Here is a 24,811-nt window from a genome sequence, read left to right as displayed (position 1 = left end):
TAAATCATCAAATTGACATATTTATTCTTATAAATTGTAATTAAGGTAAGAGAGATCAAGTAATAATGGAAGTCGTAAGATAATTAGGGCAAATGAGGATAAAAAGGTAAAATAAAGATGTAAATTTAAGAATAAACAGATTATTTTCACTTATTACTTAAAGTTGTTTTTGGTTTTAAGTTATACTATTAAGTTATTTTATCAAACATACTTAATTTACTTAATTATTTAAATTAAATTATTAAATCACGTTAAATTACAATGTTGGTTTACCAAACACCCACTTAATTAAATTTTTCTATATTTTTCAAAACTTTTAAATTTCTTTTTCACCACTCTAACATCATTTGTGAAATTTTATAAGACTTGGTCTATTTTATTTTTTTTTAATTTCTTTCACTTTATAGTGTCATAATGTGTGCTAATTTTATGATTAATGGTCAAATGATATGAAATATATTGAAATAATCGTGTTTTTAATTTTCCATGAGTAATAATTTTATTATGTCTTATAGTGAGAAATATTGGATGTTGTGTGATCATTAAAATAGCCTCTTTTTTTTTCTTTTTTTTTGTTCTTATTCGAGTTAGAGAGCACATGGAATAATTGTGTTTTTAATTTTCCATGAGTAATTATTTTATTATGTCTTATAGTGAGAAATATTGGATGTTGTGTGATCATTAAAATAGCTTCTTCTTTTTTTCTTTTGTTCTTATTTGAGTTAGAGGACACATGGATTGTTAATTTAGTATAAATATTATGAAAAAAAGTATATTTTCACGCAATCATATAAAAATAATTATAAAATATAAATATTTTAAAAATAATTCCAATTTCACACACTAACCAATCAAATATAGTACCTCAAATGGTTAAAGGTAATATTCATATCATTAAAAAATAGTACCTCAATGATCAAAGGTAATACTTTTGACAAAAAAGTGCATTTTACCTTAATGGTAAAAAAAAAAAAAAATGTAAATACTAATTATTTTTAAATAACGGAAATTTGTATCTTACAAACTTGGATTTCTATTTATGGTTTTTTCATATGAATAAATGCAACGCATTTTATTATATCTACTCATCTTGGCTTTTTGATAGTAGAACTAAGCTTATATTATCCATGGATAATAAATGATGAAAAAAGATTAATATGGTAATTAGACAAATAATTTATATAATTAATTTGCCATCTTTTTTATATGTGGATTGGATTAAGGGTATAGTTAAAATGAGGGTGAGGGCACAATCTTTGATTACTAATTACAAAACCAAAATTGGAAAAAAAAAAAGGAAAATTATAATGAAGAAATATTTTTGTTGATATATTTTTTATACACCTTCTATCTTGTTAAACATACTCTAAAGTTTGAGAAAAAAAAAAATTATGGGCAGGATTGCTTAGGTAGTTGAAATTTCGTATCCTAAAATAAACCTACGTTATAAAAATGAAAACTATAAGTTCATATAGTAATGTGAAAAATTATAATTTATTTAAAAAAAATGATGGAAATTGAGGTTAACTATCAATATATAAATATGCCCTTATTATAAAGATAATGATATACTCAACTTATAGATCCTAATTCTAAGGGTCTCCAACGGGCGGGCCGGGCCTTAAATAGGAGGCCCGCGGCCCAGCTCGGGCCGGGCCGAGCTAAAATGCTAGGCCCGCGGCCCGGCCTATGAGCTCGCGGGCTAGCGGGCCGGGCCGCGGGCTTTTTTAAATAAGCCAAAATGGCTTTTAAATAAAGGAAGGAAGAGGGGGGGATTCGAACCCCTCCCCTCAAGCTTAAATTTCAAGGCTCTAACCAACTGAGCTACATTTCTTTTGTGCTTATTAAATGAGTTAGTTATATATATATATAAAAATATAGTATATTATTTTTTTAAAAAAAATTAAAGGCGGGCCTACGGGTCGGGCCTAAATTTAGGACCGCGGCTCGGCCCGCCCATAAACGGGCTCGGGCCGGGCCGCGGGCCGCAGGCTTTTTGGAGACCCCTACCTAATTCCCTCTCTGCATCCCAATTTATTAGTATGGGTGGCTTTAACAGGGACCACTAAGAAATGCCTTGTACTGGGCTGGGCTTCAAAATGTTGATGGGCCTGAATGACATACAGGCCCAATAAAATCTTGCAAAACCCTGGCTCATTACATTCCTACCATTTTTTTTTTTGGAGAATTACCCTTAAGAGTAGGCTGGGAAAAAAAATTACCGAGAAGGGTGGGTAGATTTGATAATTCTTATGAAAACCTAACATTTTTATTAGACCAATTTACCTGAATTTCCCATGTCCATTTACCAATTGAGAAATACGTCTTCTTTCACCCACAATCAAATCAATCTATTTCATAGTATTACGTATTATTATAGACATAAAAAAAATTAATGGATTAAATTATTACTAATTTAGTCTTCAAAATCAATAAATTGAAAAAAAAAAAAACCATGAATCTCTAGCTATAAAAGGGATAATAATAATAATAAGAAAATTATTATTATTATCTTGTTGGTAAAACTTTTTGGATAATAAAATTTGCTAAATTTAATAAACTAAATCCCTTAAATTAAGCAACTAAAATTCGGGAATTTGAATCAAATTCCTATCTTCACCTATAAATAAGGTGTCTGCCATCAAGAAGTGGGAGGAGATTTAGAAATCAGAAAAATTCAAAAAAGAAAATCCTAAGGAGAAAATCTAAAGGTAAAATCCAAAAAGGAAAATCCTAAGGAGAAAATCCTAAAGTAACTTCAAAATCAATAAAACTTTATCTTCGTCTTCCAAAGTGTGATCAAGGCAAAATAATCATAAGGAAAATATTCTGTTGGAAGGAATATTATTTTTTTTAGATTGTACCCACTATTTTTAATTTCAATAAATATTTTTTTTCTCATTATTTTCCTATTTTGTTTTGCTAATTTTACAACAAATACAAAATAAATAAATAAAAATTATAATTAATTGAGACATATTTATATAATAAAGAACAATATTTGTTGTATATTAGACATGTTAGGGATATGTCAAAAAACCCACAACTGCCTAATTTCATAAGAAATTTGAAAATTTTTCAAAATTTTACTGTAATGTATCCTAACATTATTGTATTTATATTGTAATTATAGTGTATTTTTATTATATCCCTATATTTTTATATAAAAAAATTAATTTTATAGATTTTTTTTATTTATCATTAGATTACAATTAACAACTTCATATATTGAAATTACAATAGTGTATTTTTGTTGTCTTTTTATAATTTTGGCTTGCAAGGATGCTTTATAATAGAAATACAATATGATAGTCTAGAAATGCAAATCAATTTACATTTTTCATGACGAAACCGAACATAAAAAAATCATTTTCCTCAATATTTTTTTTGCTTTGCTTAGTACTTTCCAGAAACTAAACATAGCCCTACTGATTTCCTATATTGTAAAATCAGTAATGAATAAAATTTTGGTCTGTGGCTAAAATCTGCCCCCAGAAGTTGATCTGCAAGAACCCTGGCCTCATCAATGATTTCTTAATATTATTTAGGAAGGGATGAAAAGGCAAAGAGTTCATAAGAATGAGTAAATGGAGGGAGAAAAGTCCAATACCTGTGAAGAATGTGGTGCAAGTTTCAAAAAGCCAGCTTACTTGAAGCAGCACATGCAAAATCATTCGCTTGAGGCATTTGCTCACTATTATCAATGCAATTTTTACATTCAATAATTGTGGCACTTTACTTGTTTCCTTTCAGTAGTTGGATCAAACTGAAATAAAATAATCTTGCAGGCTCTAAAAATTTTTGGGTGATGAGATACCCATGGATGATATAGTGTGAAGCATTGGATCCCACAAAATGAACTCCAAAATGCTTGAGGCTGCATTAATTCTATGTTGAATGGACTAGTATCAGGTGGGGAACTTCCTGAGAAGCTCCATCAAGTGGCCTCATCACACACCACTTGTTTTGAGGTTTGCAAACCCTGTTCAGTTAAGTATCAAATTTAAGATTAGGTTTCTTTTAAATTCGAACTTCAAAAAGATTTGCTATTTTGTTGCAGAGGCCATTTACTTGTCCAGTAGGTGACTGCCATTCCAGCTATAGAAGAAAAGTTCACTTGACCCGCCTCCTTCTTAAGCACCAAGGGAAACTCTTCACATGCCCTGTTCAGAATTGCAACAGTAGATTTGCTTTTCAAAGCAGCATCAAAAGGCATGTTAAGGAATTTCATGATGAGTCTCCCCCTAACAATGTTGGTTCCAAACAACAAACAATACGTATGCTCAGAAATTGGGTGTGGAAAGGTGTTCAAATTTGCTTCAAAGTTGCAGACGCATGAGGATTCTCATGGCAAGTTTCTTTTAACTATCGATTTCTTTTTATTTATGCATTGAAAAACCTCATTCACTTATCTTTATAGTGGATAATGTAAATTAACATAATCTAGTTGCACATGTTTCCCTCTTGGAATTTTACCGTTTTCTCTTTGCAAACTCTTATAAATGCTTTAACCATTGCAATTAAACTGGACTTCGAGGCAGTCTGTTCCGAACCAGGATGTTTTAAACATTTCACTAATGAACAGTGCCTCAAGGCTCATCTCGAGTCCTGCCACCAACACATATTATCTGTGAGACATGTGGCACCAATCAGCTGAGGAAGAACATCAAGAGGCACCTCAAGACACATAAATCAGGATGTTCCTCAGAGAGAATCAGATGCCACTTCAAGGGTTTTCTCCACACATTTTCAACCGTAAGAGCAATAGTTTTGTTTGTGACTTCATTTTCTTAAACTTTTAATGACATCAATTTTTCATTTGAATTTATATCCTCAGAAATCAAATCCTTCATCAGCATGTGAAGGCTGTGCATCTTCAACTCAGACCATTTGTCTGTGGCATTCCGGGTTGTTGCATGAGATAGAGATAACCATGAGAAAACCAGATGCCATGTTTATACCCATGTGAGTTTTGTTTCACCATATTTCATTGATGAATTTGTGCTGCTATGTGGTAATGCTCTTTAACCACTTTGTGGGAAAAACAAGTAACACTGTAACTACAATGTTTCAGGGGGATTTTGAGGAGTTGGATGAACAATTCAGGCAGAGGCCAAGGGGTGGCCGGAAGAGGACGTCCCCACCTGTAGAAGCAGTGCTGCGGAAGAGGGTGACTCCACCAAGTCAGTCAGATTCCATCTCGAGTCAAGGATCCGAGTTCCTTTCTTGGCTGCTCTCAGCAGGTGCTGAGGATCAGCAGTGAGATACTCAGCACTATTACCTTTCCCAGTTTAATTAGCATGTTAGGTTATAGAAACGAAGCCAAAGAGTGGTATATAATCCTTTCTGCATTGAAGCTCATGGTACTCTAATAAACACCGATGTTAACATTCTTTAGGTTATATTTAGTTCTAGAAAGTATTAAGAAAAGAAAAAAAAATATTAAAAAAATAATTTTATTATAAAAAAATAAAATAAAAATTAAATATAATTAAAATTAATTAAGAAATTTATATATTTTAAAATTAGTTGATCCCAAGGCCTAGTTAAATATTAAATAATCACTACTTAACAACTCAATTATTTAATTTAAGAAGGATTATAAAAGTGTCTGATGGAGGTTTTAATTTGATTCCAAAGGTCTTTTTATAACTAACTGTAACGTTCTCCCTTATCGGGGGATATTACACTTTTGACCTCCAACAAATATTAAAACATTAGACGACATGAAACCCGTGACATAAGAAGCCTATAAAAGTCCACTTCCCTCTGTATTGAAATAGCTGGTGCTAGCCAGCGAAGAGGATCTTAGCATCTTCACCCATGGTTTAAGAAATTTCTCAAATTCTTGGGATCCGAATATTGCATAGAAGCGTTTACAACTGTGGATGGTAAAGACTAAAGAGTAACTGAGCAGCATTAGAGAAGAAACATGCGTCTATTGGTCCAAGTGGAAGTGGGTGCGTGAAAGAATGGGGTCGTGGAGTGAGTGGTGGTGGGGGGACCGTGGCAAAATACGAAATGTGGAGAGACGAGGTGGACACAAAAACAGAAGACACAAGATTCCAAAAGAAACAGCAAGTTCGATAGGTGATTGGGTGGCTTCTCCTCCGCAATCTGGCGGTGGACCATGGTCCACTCATTCTCTATGCGATCCTGACATCTCTCATTTCTACACCCCCACTCCCCCACCTCACGTCACACCTCCTCTTATCTTTCTCTTTCCCCTTCCTTTTCTCTTTTTATTACCGTCTTACCACCTGCTCCCGTCCCCCGTCCAACGTTCGAAGTTTTGAACGTATCTTTTATACCCCAATGCATATATATAATTTTATTTTGATATTTTTAGTATTTTTTAAGAACATATTTTCATTTTTAAATTTTTTTATTTTTTATTTAAAAAATAATTATACAAATATAAAAAATGTTGAAAATAAAGCAATATAAATAAAAATATTTATTACAGTTAATTATATAATTTCCAATTCAGAAAATTCAGAAATGAGAAAGCAGAGAGCAAAATGGCAAATTTGTAAAATGATAGAAAAAGGAATGGCATTTGTGGAAAAACGCAGTTCCAGTACATTCAAGGGAGCGATATATAAAATACGGAAGAGGCCAGAAACGAAAGTTGTGGTCTTCGTGCGTTGAGCTGCCGTCTCCACGTCCAAGTCTCAGGACTCCACCCCAACACCACTCACGCGCCACCATTTCCATGGCGGTCGAAATCTCGGTTGCCACCTCCTCCCGCTCTCCCCGCTTGGGCCGGAACCCCTTTCTCGGCCCCAAACCCACCTCCCCCTTCACCCCCACTTCTCTCTTCATCCCTTCCATTCGGCGGCACGAAAACATTTTCCGGTGTCGGAAGAAGACAAGACTGACGGTTTGTTTCGTGGTGGAGGAGGAGAAGCTGAGCACAGAGGTGGTGGAGAATCGGAGCGAGGAGACTCTGGCGAGTCAGATCTCCGCCGCCCGGGTGGCGGAGAAGCTCGCCAGGAAGAGATCAGAGCGGCTAACGTACCTTGTTGCGGCTGTGATGTCGAGCTTTGGGATCACTTCCATGGCTGTTATGGCAGTTTACTACCGGTTTTCATGGCAAATGGAGGTGAAGCAGAGCTCCGGTCTTCTCTGTTTTCTCCGGTTTTATATTTTTTTCTCCTTTTTTTCTTTGCTTGAAATTTGAAATTGGGTTCCCTGTGTGATAGGGCGGGGAGGTTCCCTTGTCCGAGATGTTCGGGACATTTGCTCTGTCGGTTGGAGCCGCTGTAAGTGCCTTTTTCCCTTCATTTTCCTTCGGTTTCTAGTTCCAAATCATGTTTGCGAAGCTGGGTTTGAGGCGATTGCGTTGAATCGAAATAGGTATTTTTTATTCTCAGGTAGGCATGGAGTTCTGGGCGAGATGGGCTCACAAAGCTCTCTGGCACGCCTCCTTATGGCACATGCACGAGGTTTTCCTCCTACTCCTTTCCTCATTCTTCTTAAACACCTCTGGTCGCTGAGAAATCTTCCTGGACATTTTCTCGGTAACCAAACAGTGGATTTTCTGTTTGATCATTCTAAAACCTTTTGGATTGCAGTCCCACCATAAACCAAGAGAAGGTCCATTCGAGCTCAACGATGTTTTCGCGATCACAAATGCAGTTCCAGCCATAGCCCTCCTCTCCTATGGCTTCTTCCACAAAGGCCTCGTCCCTGGTCTATGTTTTGGTGCAGTAAGTTCCATAGTCTCACTGTACCTATTGATTGATGACTCTGTGATTAGTGATTACTGATTACAGTTCCCAATAATTATTTTCTATTTTTGAAAAACAAAAACAGTTTACCTTCAGCTTACAAAATCAGTGTTTGGTTACACAGGGCCTTGGAATTACCGTGTTTGGAATGGCCTACATGTTTGTCCACGATGGTCTCGTCCACAGGAGATTTCCAGTGGGGCCCATTGCGAACGTGCCCTATTTCAGACGCGTAGCTGCAGCACACCAAGTAAGCATGCACCACCACACACACGATCCTTCATTTTTCTTTTTCTTTTCCTTTTCCTTTTTTTGTTTTTTTTTTTAATTTTCAACTGAATCCAACGGCCTGATCTTCTGATGCATGGTCTCAGCTCCACCACTCAGACAAATTCAATGGGGTCCCATATGGGCTGTTCTTGGGCCCTAAGGTAAGCCCATCACCATTTTATTTTTTCCCCAATTAATTTTCAAAATTTGAAGGGGGATTGAATACTATGTGGTGTGGTGCAGGAAGTGGAAGAGGTGGGAGGCAAGGATGAGTTGGAGAAAGAGATCAATCGCAGAGCCAGATTATCCAACGGTCCAAGATGAATAGGATGTTTTAGATACGTTGGGTGAGCGTGTAGGTGAATGAAATGAGTACTGACTATGGTCTATTAGTCACTTTTTCTCAAAAATGGAGGAATAGGAAAAGGTGTATGGATGATGAATGAATGCAAATTTTCTCATCTTTGTGTACCATATCACACTCAATACATATACATAATAAAGGAAATAACACAATAGTTTCAAAATCTTGTTTGTGCAACTTTTTCTTCAAACTTGTGTGTTTTCAAATTTTTTCTATTCGATCGAAAGTTTGATGTGTGATGGTTGTTGCGGATACGATCATTGCTTCGAGATCGGGTTCTATAAGAAGTTCTAACGGCTTGACCATGGAAAGTTCTTGAGTATAAAAAAAAATATATCAAAAGTTTGATGTGTTCGCTCTAAGGGCTTGGCCATGGAAGATTCTTGATTATAAAAAAATATCAAAAGTTTGATGTATTCGTCCTAAAAACTTGGCAGTGGAAAGTTCTCGATTATAAAAAAAATCAAAAGTTTGATGTGTTTTATATTGTCTTTGAGTGGAATGATAGAGAAAGATACAATATTAGGATGGATGCATTTCTTCCTTGGACTAGGAAGAAGAATGAAAGCGAAATAACAAAATAGGATGTAAGATTTAATTTTATCCACACAAATACTTGATATTTGGTATAAATACAGTAAGTGGTTGAGTGCTTGGAAAATCAACTTAATAATTCAATTTAAATTATTTAATAAATTAAATATGATTAATAAAATAACTTAATATCATAATTTAAAATTAAATATTATTTTAAGTATTAAGTTGAAATGATTAATTTATTTTCTTAATTTCAATTTTTTTGTACTTTATTTATTCTTATTTAGTGAAAATATATTAAATAATTACCATTTTATATTTACAATTTATCTTTTGTAATAAATATTTTTATAGTGATGCATTTTGAATATGAAGGCTTAAGAAATAACTTTATTACTTTGAAATATAAAAATTAGTTAAAATTAATAAGAATAAATATATCAATATTTGATGATTTAGAATAAAATTTAAGTTAACTTTATCATATAATCTTAACACTTAAAGTATAAAATAAATAATAAGTTTTAAATCAATAATTTAACTTAAAGTCAAATTAAGTTATTAAGTTATTAAATTATAAATATTAAGTTTTATTAAACACCTACTTAGTCTGATTTTGGTTTTAAGCATTGCTAATTAACATCCTTATTAAATTTTTTAGAGATATTTTAAGGAGCTATGCTTAATAATTCTTTAAAATTTTGATTTTATAGTCAAAATATATTTATATGGACCTTATACCTGAGGGAAGTAAGTGAAATTAACCTATCTAACCACCGAGAAAAGTCAAATTTTTGACCAAAAATTTTGGTTGATTATTCCACTCATGTTACTAGTGAATAATTCAAATGCAATAATGAATTAAAAATAATTCTATTTTTTTCTATGATTTAATTTGAGTATTGGAAGGTCTTCTCCATTGCTAAGTTCTGTGATTTAACGTGGGACCCATAAAGCCCCTTTTCATGAACTAATTCTCACTTAAATTATTAGAAATCTTCCATGTCATACTTTATCTTGGAAAATAAAATATTCAGTCATCGAAAAAGTCCGGCAGCTTTTATATATATATATATTTTAATTCTAATTTAAAGTTTGAATAGATTTAAATTTATTTAATATCAAAATAGGAAGTTGTTACACGTACCATTATTTTTATTATTTGATTATGTGATCGTGATAATGGGATAAAATAAATATAGTGGCTATCTATTAAGATTTTGAACTTCTGAAAAATTAAAAACTTTTTTTTAAACTTAATAAGAGTTTCTATCTTTATTTAAATAATTTTATTTATTAAAAAAATAATTTAATATAAAAATGAAATAAAAACATTGCTTTTAGTTAAGATGAGTGAAATTATAAAATATTATATTTAACCAAACCCCGAGTGAAATTATCTCATATTTAATTAATACTAAATATTACTCAAAAACGGATAAATGTGTTTAGTAGAAGGGAGTTGCATGATGACTCTCAATAAATGAACTTAAAATTTTTATAATTTTTTATTTTTTATTTTTTATCATGTAAAATAAAGAGTTTTATTATTACATAATTTATACTCGAAGTGTCTTCTTTTAAATCAATTTTTTTCATGTCTTACAAATTATATTAAATCATACTCTATTTGTAATTGATTTATGTCAAAATTTAATTTCTTTAAAAATAAATATTTTGTTTTTAGTTACTTAATGTAATAAAATTATAATTTAATTGAAAAAAAAAAGTTTTATTTTTTTACTTAAAATTTTGTAAAATAAACTATTGAAAGAAGGTTTAGATATCAATATTTTCCCTAACCATCACAGTTTTTTTTAAAAAAAAATATTTATTTTTACTTTTGAAATAAATAAAGGTTAAAAAATGGTCATTACATTTATGTAAATATAAAAAATGACAATATTTTTTGTTGTTTTAACTCTAACATAATGTTAAATGAAAATTTTATGGCTTTATTCCAACAATATATTTTTATTTTCATGAGAAATTGTGTATTACTTAATTTTTCAAATAGATTATATAATAAATATAAAATTAAATTTATAAAAATTAATCATTTTCAACCTTCGTCTATGAAAATTGTAAAACAATTAAATTATATTCAAGACTAATCCTAAGATATTATTGTTAACTCAACTTTACAAATTTTACGTCAAAATAATTATTTTGGAAAATCAATTTTGAATACATAAAACCTAATAAATATAAATACTAAAATAATGATTGTATTTATACGTTGATCCATGATATCGATAACAATTATGAGCTTAAGTCACCTCGTGAATTGTTTTGATCAAGATTTTCAACTCACTACTTACATATAGTGGATGAGTTACTTGTATGATATATACTGTTATAAGTAAAACAATAAAAGACATAAGAAATGAGAGTGTGCTCAGACTTTTAACTTTATATATGAGAGTTATACTCATTATTTACTATTATTATGTACAAATTAATGGGTTATGGTGGGTTATCAACTTGAATGCATTTATTTAATTGTGGAGGTTATACTTTTCCATTTTCCTCCATTACTCATAAATATTATGTACAAATAAAATTTCATAATGATATGGTTGCAAAAGTCGTAACATCATATTCATATCAATAAAATTTGTTAAATCCTCATTTATAATTTTAGTCTTCTACTACTTTGTCCAATCAATTGATATTGTTAAATAATATTTACACAAATATAATTAAATATAATCACACATTATAGGAAAAACCTAACAATTATGAGACATTTTTCGTTTCTAATAATTCAATACTTAGGCCATGTTTGATAGCAAAAAATTTGAGAAAAAAATACAAGAGAATGAAAATAGAGAGGAAAAATATAAGGAAAGAAAAAGTGATGGAAAATAGAAAATAGATTTAAAGTCGATAAATTACTTTTATATGTTAATTCAAAATCATTTCACTTATTTTTCCACCTGTACATGAATATAATTTTTTTTTATTTCATATTTTTCATAGTGAAACTAAATATAAGAAAATTATTTTTCTATCATTTTTTCTTTTTATTTTTCAAGAATCAAACATAACTTTATAATCCAGTATTAAAGTTCTTTCATATATAATTTTTAGTTTTATCAAACACCTTCTAAGTCCTAACTAGGAAAAAAATGAAATAAATCAATAATTAACAAAAATAAGATTCAAAATGCAAAAGACAAAAATCATTGAAAATAATTGATGTTAAGAGTCCATTTGACAATATTTTTTTAAGAAAAATAAAGTGTTTGATAAAATTTTAAAAAATCACCTATAATATTTTTTTTGGAGAAGATAAAATATTTCTTCTGAAAACATTTTCACTATGCTTAGTTATCAGAAAATTTGAGAAAAAGAAAATAATAAGAAAAAGAAGGAAAGAAAAAATGAAGAAAAATAAAAAATAGATTCAAAGTTGATAAATTATTTTTACATGTTTTTTCAAATTCATTTCACTTATTTTGTTTTGTTACATTAAAAGATTAAATAAATTTAAAATATATGATTTTTTAACTAAGACCCCTCTTTTGGGCCATTATTTTCTCATGTACCAAACACTTTGTTTTCTCATGGGAAATGTGTGAATTGCATGGCACCCCCATGTGGGTGACTCATCTTTCCTCTCATATTTGAAACCTGACCCTAGTGGGCATGATCTCTGTCTTCAATAAATTGGATGGACTAAAAAACTTCTACATCATAAGAAATAAGATATTAGGGTGATAATTGTTTTCGAAATCAGTATTAAAAAATAATTTTTGAGAATAATTTTAAAAAATTATTCTTAAATGTTTTATAAAATAAAGGTTTGTTTGAAAGTTTAAAATATTTTTAAATATGTTTTAAAAGTATTTTTTATATTGAGTGTTTTATTTTTAATAATTTTATATGTTTGTATAATTATTATTTTAAACAATTCTAAAAAACAAATGAAAACAATAGAAAATAACTAAAATATATTCTATAAAAATATCATGTTTTTTATTTTTAAAAACAAAAAATAGAAAAGGTTTCTAATTACCAAACATATATATTTTTTTTTTCGAAAACAGTTTTCTGTTCTAAAAAATAGTCACCAAACAGGTCTAAGGCTATATTATTCTAAAAAAATTGAGAAAAATTAACCAAAAAGAAAGAAAAATTAAAGCCAATACACAAACAAATTAAATAATTTTAAAATAAATAAAATTTTAATTAATTTTAATTATATTTGATTTTTTTTTTTATATTTTCTATTCCTGATTAGTTTTTTTAATTATAAATAAATATTAATTTGTTTTATTAGGTTTCTATCCCACATAGAGATTTCACATCCATTAATCTCTTATTTTAAAGATTATAATTAATTAATCTTTGTATTAAAAGATGATGATGTGAAAGTGGGTTGTGACAGTTAAATTATTGCTCACATTGATGTTGACCAAAACCAGAAAAGAAAGTGTATTAAAATAGTGGTGACACTGTGAGACCTAATTGATTGGTGAAATGTGACATTGTATAAGGAGGATAATGTTCAACACTATCCTGGTACTTGCTTTAGGTGGCATCATGGGATTGGGCCTAGCCCAATATGAGGTTTCTATTTTTATGCCCTTTTTGCATGTAGGCCCACTGGTTGCTAGCCGTGTGACGGATGCCCACCCACAGCAGGCGCTTGGGCCCACAATGGTCTATTGGTCTCCCGTTTTTTAATTTTGTTTCAAAAAGGTTGCTTCGCTGCCAGCATTCCCTCCCTCCATTACTCTTTATGTTTCAATAAAATAAAATAGAAAATGGATAAGAAGAAGATGGGGAAGATGGGGTCACGGAATGGGAAGGAGAAGGTAGGTTTTGGGGTATTCTTGGGTGGGTGGGGATGGGTGGAAGTAGGAGTGGTAAAGTTGGATATATCATATAAATATAATACCTTTTTTTTATTAAGACTTGGATAAAGTATAAACAAGTTTTGCTCCCATTTGTGTTGACGTATTAAAAGGATAACGTATTGACCTTACTATCTTTCAATCTATTTTTCATTTTCTTTCACTTAATCCCGATTATAATTATAGACATATAACTCACCTATATCTTTTGTATACAACTCATACATATTTCTTATAACCTGTATATAATAGAGTGAATGACAGAAGATAGCAGACTCGTTTTTCGTCTTTTTTGCAAACCTAATACATATCACTCATTTAATAAATAACTAATTTAGTAATTTTTGGATCAACTTACATAATACAAATTTAACTCAAATTAACTTATCTAATAATCGCGTTATTTACTTAGTTATATCTTTAAACTAGGCATATTTTTGTTTAATCTTAAAAAAGAAAATATAATATTTTTTAAAAATATTTTTGTTGTTTTTTGAAGACAGTTTTAAGAAACAGTTATGAAACATGTAAAATGATTAAAAATAAAATAATAAAATATAAAAAATATTTTTAAAACATATTAAAAAATATGTTAAAAATATTATAGGTTTTCAAATCTATTTTTATTTTGTAAAACATTATAAAACAGTTTTCAAAAACGGTTTTCAATAATTATTTTTCAGAACTATTTTAAAAATAATTACGAAATATGCTGTTAATCATTCTGCGTTTATAATGAAAGTGATAGTAATGAAAATGTTATAGACTAAAAGTGATTTGACCAAACGGACGTATGGAGATCAACTCAGTGATTAGATAAAAAGTCTCAGACATTTTGAAGCAGGTTGAAACTGGGCCTACCTCAGTTTTAAAAGCCCATAAACCTACCTGCACTATTGGGCCCAATAAATATTCATACCCAGCCCAGGGACCATCATGACCCAACTTTGAACTTGCTAATTTCCCGGGAAAGTTCCACATTTCCATCTTTCAGAATGGAGTTCTCTGCAATTTCCCCGTCCAATTCACTTCATTTTCCCACGAATTTTCTCGGGAAAATTATGACCCATTTTATGGTACGTCCCAGAAATGCTACTTTCTCCTGCAGGACCCTCCAAATTCAAACACTCGCCTCGAACTTGGAAGAGAGCAGTAGAGTATCATTTTCAACGAGATCGCGTGCGGACATAAAAAATGAAGAATCTTTCGTGTTGGGCAATCGAAAAGGTTGGATTCACTTTGTGGGTATTGGAGGTAGTGGGTTGTCAGCTCTCGCTATGCTCGCTCTTAAACAAGTAAGCTTTTGCTAAACCCTAACACTTGGTTGGTTGCTGAGAAAAGGAAAGAAAAGAGTTTTTGGGTCTGATATTCGACGTTGTTTTTTTTTTTTAAATATGAGGGCTCAACGGGAACAGACCAGAATTGTTGTATTAAGTTAAGTTAAATTGAGTTTTGGGTTTACTTAGGGTCCTAATTAACATGAAATTGACCCTATGTTTGGTTTCCGAGAAAATGGAGGAAAATTAAGGAGTCCAAATTTTTTTGTAGAAATATGAGGAATTCAAGGAGGAGCTAAATAGTAGTATCAAGCTCACTGTGTACTTTTTAACATGCTTGATCCCTGAAAATGGGGGAAAATCAACACCCCACTTAGATCATGAGAATATGGAGGAAAATCAAGGAAAGCTCTGTTCCCCAAGTCTCGGACGTGATGGTCATTTCACACCTCAATCCTGAAGCTTGACTTGACCCAAACAATCACCTTATAACTCATCAAATTCTTGTTGAGTAGTAATGCAAAATTCTATAATCCTCGAATCTCAATTTTAAAACTAAAACATTAACCAAATTGTTGTTGTCAAAACAACTTTAAACTTAACAATTCAAATAGTAATAATATTCTAACTTTTAAACAACGTCCAAAAATAAAGTTTAAACCAAAATCCTAATGACGACAAAATCTCATCCTAACTGTCACTCCTATTGTCAACAAAGGTGAATGAACTCAAAGCATAATAAGAAATATTAATACAGTTTCATGAATCAAACATTTTTAGTTATGATTATAGATATGGGATATAATATATAATCATTTTTATAAATCCTTTTGAGTTCAAACATGCTAAAGCATCTAAAACTTTTCAACAAAACATTTTTATATCTATGTCAAAACAATTTCATATCAAATCCAAATCAAATGCATCCAAAATATTATTACTTTGGTTATTGAATAACAAATGGTGCCCAATAAGGTGAGACTTTACAAATGGGTGACTAACCTCAAATTTGTTCCTTCTAAGGTGGACGGAACCAAACACTACTAGTACTATTAACCTTTAACCAAACCTCTATAGGTTAGGGTTCAAAACAATTATGTTTCCTACCAAGAAATGTAAAGGTCAACAATTATAACCTGTTAACTAGGGCCGAAAATGTCAACAATTATAACCTAGTGACTCAGGCCAAATATGTCAACAATTATAACTCATTAACTAGAGTACACTTTGTTTCATTAATTCAAACTTACAAAATAAAAACATAATATCTCCACAATTTTTCTATTATAAACAAAGGAAAAGGCTCTAACATATTTTTCATGCAAAATATATATTTGATCCATATATAAAACTAAAAATAACATTTTATTTATCTATTAAAAAAATATAAAAATAAGATTTTTTATAATTCAAAATAACATATAAAAAGAAATGTTTTCTTTTATAAAATCTATATTAATTTCTCTTACATCAAAGAAGCATTGAAAAACCTTGGAAAAATTAATCCTAAAGAATCTACTTCTCATCTAACATAACAAAAAAATAAAATAAAATAAAATATATTACTATTGACTATTTATCTAAAATTTATAAATTAGACAATCATAATAATTTCCTATATCCATATTATTACCACTAATATTATTTTCAACTTCCTAACCAATAATAATTTAATTAAAGAGTTTCCAAATTTTTATAAAAATAGTATCCAAGAATTTATCAATATATTATTATTATTTTTAACTAAATCTCTCAAAAATATGTTCTTTCTATTTATTGCATTAAACTTTTATTGCTATTATTTCATTTGTTAACTTAAAACTAAATATTATTATTTTTATTAATTTTCAAGTCCAATACCGAACCAACCCATTACCCTCTTATTTTCAATTCACACAAAAACCTAAAAATGAAAACAATCAACCTCATGTGAGGTTTCGTCCCATTATGATTATTATATTAATGCGCATTATTTTCTTCCTTGTCTACACGTATCCTTTTTTTTTTCCTTAACCCCACAACACTGCTACACAACCACCTACATGCCTTTCATGTCATTTAACTATTTGATGGTTCCATTCGAAGCACATACTCTAGCCCTTTTCTTTTCTTTTCTTTTCTTTTTCCACATAGTACACGCACATCTACATGTGTTTTTTTCCATGAAACTATAATTTTTTTCTTCTATTTATTTATTTATTTGTCTAGATCTATTCATTTGAATAATAAAAGATTTTCAATATCCATTAATAAATCAAATTATATTCATAAATTTTCAATATTTTTTTATCTAAAAATTAAATTAACAAACCCTAATCTAGATTGAGATTTCCAAAGAATATCTAAAGTGTTCAAAACTAATTAACGAATATAAAATACTAATCTAAGTGTTAAAATCTTACCTAAAAAAATTGATTTTCAAACCCTACGCTCTCAAATCTTCAACCTTACATTGCCCTACATTCTGTGATCTCTTTGATCTCCGTGTAAAAGGGTTTTATATAAGAAAGTCAAAAAAATCTAATTTATTTCTAGGGCTTTTTAAATGTGAAAAGACCTCTTTACCCTTATTAAATTAATTTAATTTATTTATTTACTTCTAATTACATTTTTTTCCGTAACAATAAATTTGGGGTGTTACAAGCACAATTTCGAGTCTCATTTTTCTCCCAAGAACAAATTAAACTCAACTTAACTGAGCCAAGTAGTTGTACTGGGATCAGTTTAAGTCCAGGCTTTCTTGCTTTTCTTGGGTGATTTTGATTTCTTTATTTTCCAACATTTTCTAACTTAATTGATTTTTCTCCTCATGAACAATGTTGGATTTGCAAAACGCAGATTACATTATCATAAACCTTGAGATTTGTTGAGCATCATGTTTGGGTCTAATTGTATTGCTTGTAAGCTAATCTTGATTTTTATTTTATTTTATAATTTGGACGCTTATATTTTAATTGGTTATAGGGGTTTGAGGTTAGTGGCTCGGATATTGTGTGGAGCAGCTTCTTGGATGGACTGAAAGAGACTGGGGCACAATTGCATTTAGGTCATTCAGAGTCAAACATACAGAGGAACAACGGGTCCAGCTTACCTGATGCAATTGTTGTTTCAAGTGCTATTCCCCAAGATAATCTAGAGATTTTACATGCCAAGTCTGTTGGAATACCAGTGTGCGTATATTGATGCTACAAATTTCAAAGTACTTTTCTTGTTTCTTAAAAGAAAAATTTGCTTCAGATTTTGCTTTTAGAAACTGGATAAGGTTCACAAAATGTTAACCAAACTATATCTACATCAAACTTTTCTTGTACTGAATTGTGGAACAATTTATTTCCATATCCAAGTGACAAGTATTACTATGTTAAATATAATTGGTAATCACATTTCATCTGTTCTTAATGTCTTGTTATTATAGATATAAGAGAGGTAATTGGTTGGGAAAGCTCACAGAGCACTACAATCTCATTGCTGTTAGCGGTACTCATGGTAAGAAAATTCTATTCAGGCTTAAGTATGACTGTTACATTCTTTATTTCTATATTTGCTTCATAGAAGTCTGTGAAAAAGACAAGAAAGGAAAAGGAACTCTCCGAATCCTATGTTTTATGTTGCTTTTGTTGCTAAAAAATATGAAAAGTTTATCTTAACTAGACCCAGTTGAGTGGATAATTTTTCTTTTATTAGGTTTTAAGTTATAATGCTTGTGTGGTTATATCTTTTCTCCATAACCTAATGAGACTTTATAGAAGTGCTTTGATAAGAAAAAAGAAAAAAAGAAAAAAGTGTTATCAGTTCTAGTCTTAGAATGCATTGGTTCTAGGTATGTTGTTCTGAATTTATCCACTGCCTGATTTTATGAGTCCTTACCCAATCTCATGTGAATGGACCTGTTACAGTGGATCTCAGGTTTTTGAGCTTCAAGTTCAAAATCAACTTCTGTCCTAGTTGAAAGAGAAAACAAAACCAAAATTATGAGGTTTCGTCCAAACATTATTTTAGTGTTGGATACATTTGTGAGAATTATAGTTTTAACCAACCAAGTTGTTTGTATCATCTTCACTGTAGTTAATTTTTAGTGCTATCTTGCTTAAATGTTTGATAAACCATATTTGTCACTGTGAATAAGTTGAGATTCATTTGCCCTCTTGCTTGAAGAGAGTGAAAGTACGATGGTTTGATATTAGTCACTGTATTTCATATTTTATTCTTTTCTGCTAAAATAATTGCAATGCTATTCATTTTAAACCATCATGCTTACCTTCAATTAATTATAATGATTAATGCAGGGAAGAGTACAACAGCAAGTATGCTTGCTTATGTTTTAAAATCAATGGGAGATGATCTTACAGCCGTAGTTGGGGCACAAGTGCCACAGGTATCATTTTATCTCCTGCATTTTGGGAGAAAAATCTGAATCTTTTCGGACTGTAAAATGCATTTCTTAGTTACTACTTTTAGTGTCCAAACATTTTATGTTTCTATTGTAAAGGACCTCTTTATTTGTACATACATACATTCATTGTTCAATTAGCAATAGTTGAAGTATCATTTTGAATTTATCAACAGAAATTGGAAATTATCAAAATGCATTTTTGCAGTTTGGAGGAGGAAATATTATGTCAGGAAGTGGTCGCAATTTTGTTTTGGAGGTACTTCTCTCAGTCGTTTTTTCATGATAGAATTGATTTTGTAATTTGTATGATAAGCTGCGTGAAAATTTATAGTATATATGAGGATATTCATTTATACTTAAACAAATTATTAGTATGTCTTTGCTTCTTATAAACTATTGAATGACTATTTCCTCTAGAAGTTTGTTTTGCACCTAAAAATATTAATGCAGTTTTGCCAGTCAGCACAGATGAAACAAAGGTATCAAAAGTTGTATTTTTCTTTGGTTGAAGGGTTGACTGTCCCTTTTAAGGTTCGATGGTTATTGAAGTATATACTCCTCCTCAGTGGAATGATGAAATATAAGCAGCAACATTTTTTAAATGGCTATGAACTTCTTTTCATACCCTTTTTTCTGCTTGGAGACTGATTAGTGACTAGGATTGTACTTTTTCCCATTTTTGCATGTTCTGTTTCTGGGGAATTTCACCTTTGCCCTCATGTGAATTTACATTCGAGACAGGCTGATGAATATGACTGTTGCTTCCTGGGATTACTGCCTTACATAGCTGTGGTTACAAATGTTGATTGGGAGCATGTTGATATCTTTCCAGATGAGGTTTGAAAATTGATTAGCTCTTCATGAATGGAAACCAGTGATAATTGATTAAGCCTTTGCGCTGATTATCTGACCGCATGGTGTATACTTACTAAATATTTTCCCTGTGAATTAGGAAGCAGTCAAAGCTATTTTTAGGAGGTTCCTGAAACAAATCAGGGTTGGTGGACATCTCATTTTATGTGGGGATAGGTATACTTTGGTCAACTATTTCCCACTTTTGCTTATGTATCTTGTGATGCATTGAACAGGTTTGAGTACAGTACTTATTATCTACACAAACTAACTGATACTGTCTTTCTGGTTTACTCATAATGAATCTCTCCCATAGGATAAGAAAGATTGTGTGTGGACTTGTGTATCTCACCTTGGTAAATAACATAAGTTTGCATAATTGCATCTAGTTTTACTAAGTCTATAGATGAGTTAGATTTCTGAATGCAATAGAATTAGTACATTTGCCCCCCTTAATTAACATAATTTGTGTTAGATATAGCATCTGCTAGGGTTCAAATAATAAAAGAGAAGAATTTCTGAAAGGAAACTTAACTTTGTTCTCAAAGTGAATGATCAGGAACTAGTAGATCAAGGGATTTAAGCCATGTAGCAGATTATGAACCATGTGGTCAACCCCACTGTTTTCTTCTTCAAGGCAAAGGATTTTAGGCTAGAATTTTTTAACTCTGGTTGCTCATTCATAAATCCTATGTGTTTGTATGTTGCAATTGATTCAGTCTAAGAAAATTATTGCATTCAGGTTTATCTTTAGCAGATTCTAATTCAATAATTTGCTTTTCAAGAGGCAATGCAGTGCAGGTGCATGCTCATTGCTGGATGACACAGAAGAATCAACTGTAGCAGACCATTCAAGTGGGAAGTTGTCAACTCTGAATTCAGATAAATGCAGTGATGGCTACAGAATAACAACTTTTGGAATTTCAAGAACTAATGAATGGCATGCATTATCGATTCGTCCTAACTCACAAGGTGGTAGTGATTTTGTACTGGTAAGTGTATTGTTGTTTGTATTACCTTTCTTCTTCCTTGTAGACCAATCCAATTATTGAAGACTAGAAGAATATCAAATGATTTTATGCCCTATATTGGAAATAGAGTTGGAAGGTTGTAAACTAATTCTGAAATCCATTTCCAATATTTTTATACATAAAAAATTGATTGAAATTCTGAAAAGGCTCACATGGCTTAGCTTGGCATGAAAAGGAATTTGGTTTTATACGATTCTATTTATTTATTTATTTATTTTTTATTTTGTCAAAGTAAGCATTACAGGGATTGGAAAAAAATTGCATAATCTCAAACATCATCCTCCTATCTACTTATGAATGGAAGATATCTGAGGAATTGTCTTTCTTAAAAAGTTAATTATATATTTATGTGTAAACAATATAATTTTCGTATTTTCATATATATATATATATATATGTATAAATTGATATATTTATATGCAATGCCCTATGTGGGATTTCATAATGAAATCATGTATGGTTTGATCCAGTTCTTTTGCATTCCTTATGCACTTGTAAACATCCATGCAACATTGATAACTTCACAAAAAGTTAAAAATAAACTGTTACTTTCCTGCAGTGTCACAGGGGTTATCCAGTGGCAAACATCACCCTACAGATACCCGGAGTTCATAATGTTCTCAATTCATTAGCAGTGAGTTAAAAAAACCTTGTCAAATTTTACTTTTCTTCATGACAGGTTTTGCAGGTTCTCTGGTTTATGGGTCATTCCATGTAGGCTTGATTCATTATGAGTTTCTCCAATTTTTCAGCCACTCCATCATATGGACTTTTGGCCACAGATTGATTTACATTTCTTTTTTATTTTTACTTATATTAAAATCAGAAATATTTAAAGCTTTGCATATTTTTATGTGGTTCATTCCTTGTATGTACTTCTCACTGGTAGAATCGTTATGCACTTCTTGTTGTTGCTCTCTTAATTTTATTCTTTTATATCTCAACATGCAGGTTATTGCCACAGTGATGGCACTGGTTAGTGATGGAAGACAAAGTTATGAATCAATCAATTGTGTGAAGATACACTTGAACAATTTTGTTGGTGTTTCTAGACGTTTTGAGCTGATAGGTACTGTATGTGGATGCCTCATATATGACGACTATGCTCACCATCCAACGGAGGTTCGGGCAGTTCTCCAAGCAGCTCGCCAAAGGTTCCCATTGAAGGCTCTTTTGGTGGTATTTCAGCCTCATACTTACAGGTCATAGCTCAAGTAAAATGGGAATAATGTCCTGTGAGCACAGTTTATTCCACAATATTAGTATTACCTTGTGCCAGTTTATGATATTTGGTCATTTTTGCAGTCGTCTGGCAGCACTGAAGAGTGACTTTGCCACTGCATTCAGTGATGCAGACCAAGTTTTGGTTACAGAGGTATGAATGTCTTGGTCCACCATTTTCTCAGTTTCCAGTGGCAAAGGGCTACTAATGATTTGATTTGATTTCAGATTTATGCCGCCAGAGAAACTAATGTTTGGAATGTCAGCGGAAAGGATCTGGCTACTTCTATCATTGGGCCACCATCTGAGTACATCCCTTCCCTGGTACACCCAAATTCAGTTTTCGAATTTCTGGAAATTGATTGATATTTGAAGATGTTAACTTTAATATGCATGAGGAACCCTTGAAATGTTTGTTTAGGGAATTCCTGATCTGTTAAGATTTTATCAATTTGGAAAACAAAAACGGAATACAATGTCTGAATAAATGTAGGATACATGATGCTGGAACACAAGTTGGGATCAAATAATAAAACCTCTGTTGTGTTTGATTTCCTAGAAAATGGAGAAAAAAAAAGGAAAACTAATTAAATTGTGTATATAGATGTATACAAATCATTCTGGATGGATGTTATGCAAAATAAATAAATAAAAATGAGTATTTGGAATTCTGAAGAATTGAGAATTGTTTTTAAGAATTATTCTCAAAAATTGTTTTTGAAACCGTTACTAAACATGCTCTTACTATCTTTTTTACTAACCAAAAGTGGAAAGTATTAAGCTTTCAGTAAAGATACAAATCCCTTGTGTTATTTTTCTCTCCAACGTATTGTTCTTCCTTTTATTTTAGGGAATGTAAAAATAAAAAGAAACTTTGGAATTCCACTATAGCCACACCATCCCAACATTACAAGATTAGAAATTTTCCCCCTTTTGTCAATTTTACTATAGCCACGCTATATCATAAGAATTTATCAGAAACCTGGATGTTAAAAGCTACACAATTGGAAGATTGTTTTTAAGACAAAATCAGAAATGCTTCCTAGTGGGAAATGAAACTGTCGTTCTTGAGCTATTGGAGACATTCTGGAATGGTTTTCCTACAGGATGCTGAAGATGATCTTTATCCATTTCTTGTGCTTTAGTACCAATTTGGAAAGCAGATTTATCAACAACTCACTTCCAAGATAATGTGTTTTACTCAAGTTGCCCCCTGATTATAGTTTATGCTCCATTTATTGTTACTATCTTGGCTTTCTAGGGGGATGTGGTAGACAAGTTAGCGCATCAGATTTCCTTGGAACCTGATCGAGAAACAGTTGTGTTTACACTTGGAGCAGGTACTCAATTCACTCGATAAGCTGTGCAAAGTTGGATTTCTTTCATCCAATTTGGTCTAGATATTGAAAACAGATAGCTTTATATAGCATTCTTCTATTTTGTTAAAGGAAATTGTAATGCTGATAGCTTCCCCATCTGGGTTTTCATTGACCAGGTGATATTACTACCGTGGGGCCAAAGTTGCTCCATGAATTGCAGGGAAGGCTACAAAAGTGAAAGCCAGAGTTGGTCATTGAAGCTCTGCTGCTATTTGTGCTTCACTGACGAATGGCATGGTGGTGATTGACACGAACAGGGCATGTGAGTAGCTTTATGAAGGCTCTTTCAAGGAGAAGGCACATGCCAGAGGCCAGCTTTGTTCAGTTTTTTGGCTTTGCCTGAATTCATTTGTTGCCGTTAAATTAAAGTTCTGAAAATTGCCATCTCAAACTTGTTATTACAAAGTTCCCAGGAAACATGCAAACTGCCCAGGCGATGGATCGTATTAGGGATCTCATTTGTTCTGGATCTGTAATGGCATTCTTGCATGACAATGCCGTTGCGGTTCTCATTCATTGGAAATGTAATGTCATCCGATAGTGATTCGTATTTAAAATATGTAAAAGATTGAAAGACATGGATTGGCATATATTGTTGCATTCTGTAAATCATGTCCTGCAGATATAGTAAAGTTTCTGATCATATTTCCCACCTAACATTTTTATCCAATATAAGATTGCTCAACCGGGCATAGATACCAATGCAAGATATTCTTTTTCTTTGCCATTTCACAAAAAGGGACAATCCTGGTGCAAAACATGTACAAAATGCATGCAGAGAACCACCCTAAAAGGGTGACAAGGGAAAAGAAAATGAGACCGGAAATGGAAGGCAAATCCAGGAAACAGCATCCCCACAGAACATTTAACCTAAGAAATCATTAATAACAAG

General features: G+C 31.3%; 2 protein-coding genes and 1 pseudogene across 4 annotated transcripts; all 3 read left to right on the top strand.

Annotated features, from left to right (window-relative positions):
- The first annotated feature begins 3,587 nt into the window (after positions 1 to 3,587).
- LOC100261044 (transcription factor IIIA-like) lies at positions 3,588 to 5,263 on the top strand (annotated as a pseudogene).
- Positions 5,264 to 6,619: 1,356 nt separating this feature from the next.
- On the top strand, positions 6,620 to 8,477 carry LOC100268009 (beta-carotene hydroxylase 2, chloroplastic). The gene is made up of 7 exons (XM_002273545.4): positions 6,620 to 7,105; positions 7,206 to 7,265; positions 7,377 to 7,448; positions 7,578 to 7,712; positions 7,858 to 7,983; positions 8,108 to 8,164; positions 8,247 to 8,477. Exons 1-7 carry the CDS (start codon positions 6,716 to 6,718, stop codon positions 8,325 to 8,327), a joined length of 921 nt encoding a protein of 306 aa, XP_002273581.1. The 5' UTR covers positions 6,620 to 6,715; the 3' UTR covers positions 8,328 to 8,477.
- A 6,241-nt stretch (positions 8,478 to 14,718) lies between these two features.
- LOC100855090 (uncharacterized) lies at positions 14,719 to 24,576 on the top strand. 3 transcript variants are annotated; one of them, XM_010664380.3, is made up of 14 exons: positions 14,719 to 15,061; positions 18,008 to 18,213; positions 18,459 to 18,529; positions 19,330 to 19,418; positions 19,642 to 19,692; positions 20,178 to 20,273; positions 20,389 to 20,465; positions 21,076 to 21,280; positions 21,879 to 21,953; positions 22,271 to 22,521; positions 22,625 to 22,694; positions 22,769 to 22,864; positions 23,802 to 23,880; positions 24,036 to 24,576. In XM_010664380.3, exons 1-14 carry the CDS (start codon positions 14,762 to 14,764, stop codon positions 24,095 to 24,097), a joined length of 1,728 nt encoding a protein of 575 aa, XP_010662682.1. In that variant the 5' UTR covers positions 14,719 to 14,761; the 3' UTR covers positions 24,098 to 24,576. The 3 variants fall into 3 exon arrangements, with proteins under 3 accessions (XP_010662682.1, XP_010662683.1, XP_010662684.1); XM_010664381.3 differs by having other exon boundaries at positions 14,720 to 15,061; positions 21,085 to 21,280; XM_010664382.2 differs by lacking the exon at positions 14,719 to 15,061 and having other exon boundaries at positions 18,152 to 18,242.
- The last annotated feature ends 235 nt before the right edge of the window (positions 24,577 to 24,811 follow it).

The sequence above is a fragment of the Vitis vinifera genome, chromosome 16 (assembly GCF_030704535.1).
Source record: "Vitis vinifera cultivar Pinot Noir 40024 chromosome 16, ASM3070453v1".
In the NCBI taxonomy this organism is placed as follows: Eukaryota; Viridiplantae; Streptophyta; class Magnoliopsida; order Vitales; family Vitaceae; genus Vitis; species Vitis vinifera.
Note: the sequence above shows the minus strand (reverse complement) of the source record. Positions and strands in the feature narration are given on the sequence as shown.

What these genes read in the sequence shown, in the direction of transcription:
- LOC100855090 (XM_010664380.3), top strand. Translation starts at nt 14,762, where the DNA reads ATGGAGTTCTCTGCAATTTCCCCGTCCAATTCACTTCATTTTCCCACG. An exon ending in CTATGCTCGCTCTTAAACAA is followed by an intron (nt 15,062 to 18,007) that starts GTAAGCTTTTGC and finishes AATTGGTTATAG; the next exon opens with GGGTTTGAGGTTAGTGGCTC. An exon ending in TTTCAGCCTCATACTTACAG is followed by an intron (nt 22,522 to 22,624) that starts GTCATAGCTCAA and finishes TCATTTTTGCAG; the next exon opens with TCGTCTGGCAGCACTGAAGA.
- LOC100268009 (XM_002273545.4), top strand. Translation starts at nt 6,716, where the DNA reads ATGGCGGTCGAAATCTCGGTTGCCACCTCCTCCCGCTCTCCCCGCTTG. An exon ending in CTGGTCTATGTTTTGGTGCA is followed by an intron (nt 7,713 to 7,857) that starts GTAAGTTCCATA and finishes TTGGTTACACAG; the next exon opens with GGCCTTGGAATTACCGTGTT. An exon ending in GCGTAGCTGCAGCACACCAA is followed by an intron (nt 7,984 to 8,107) that starts GTAAGCATGCAC and finishes GCATGGTCTCAG; the next exon opens with CTCCACCACTCAGACAAATT.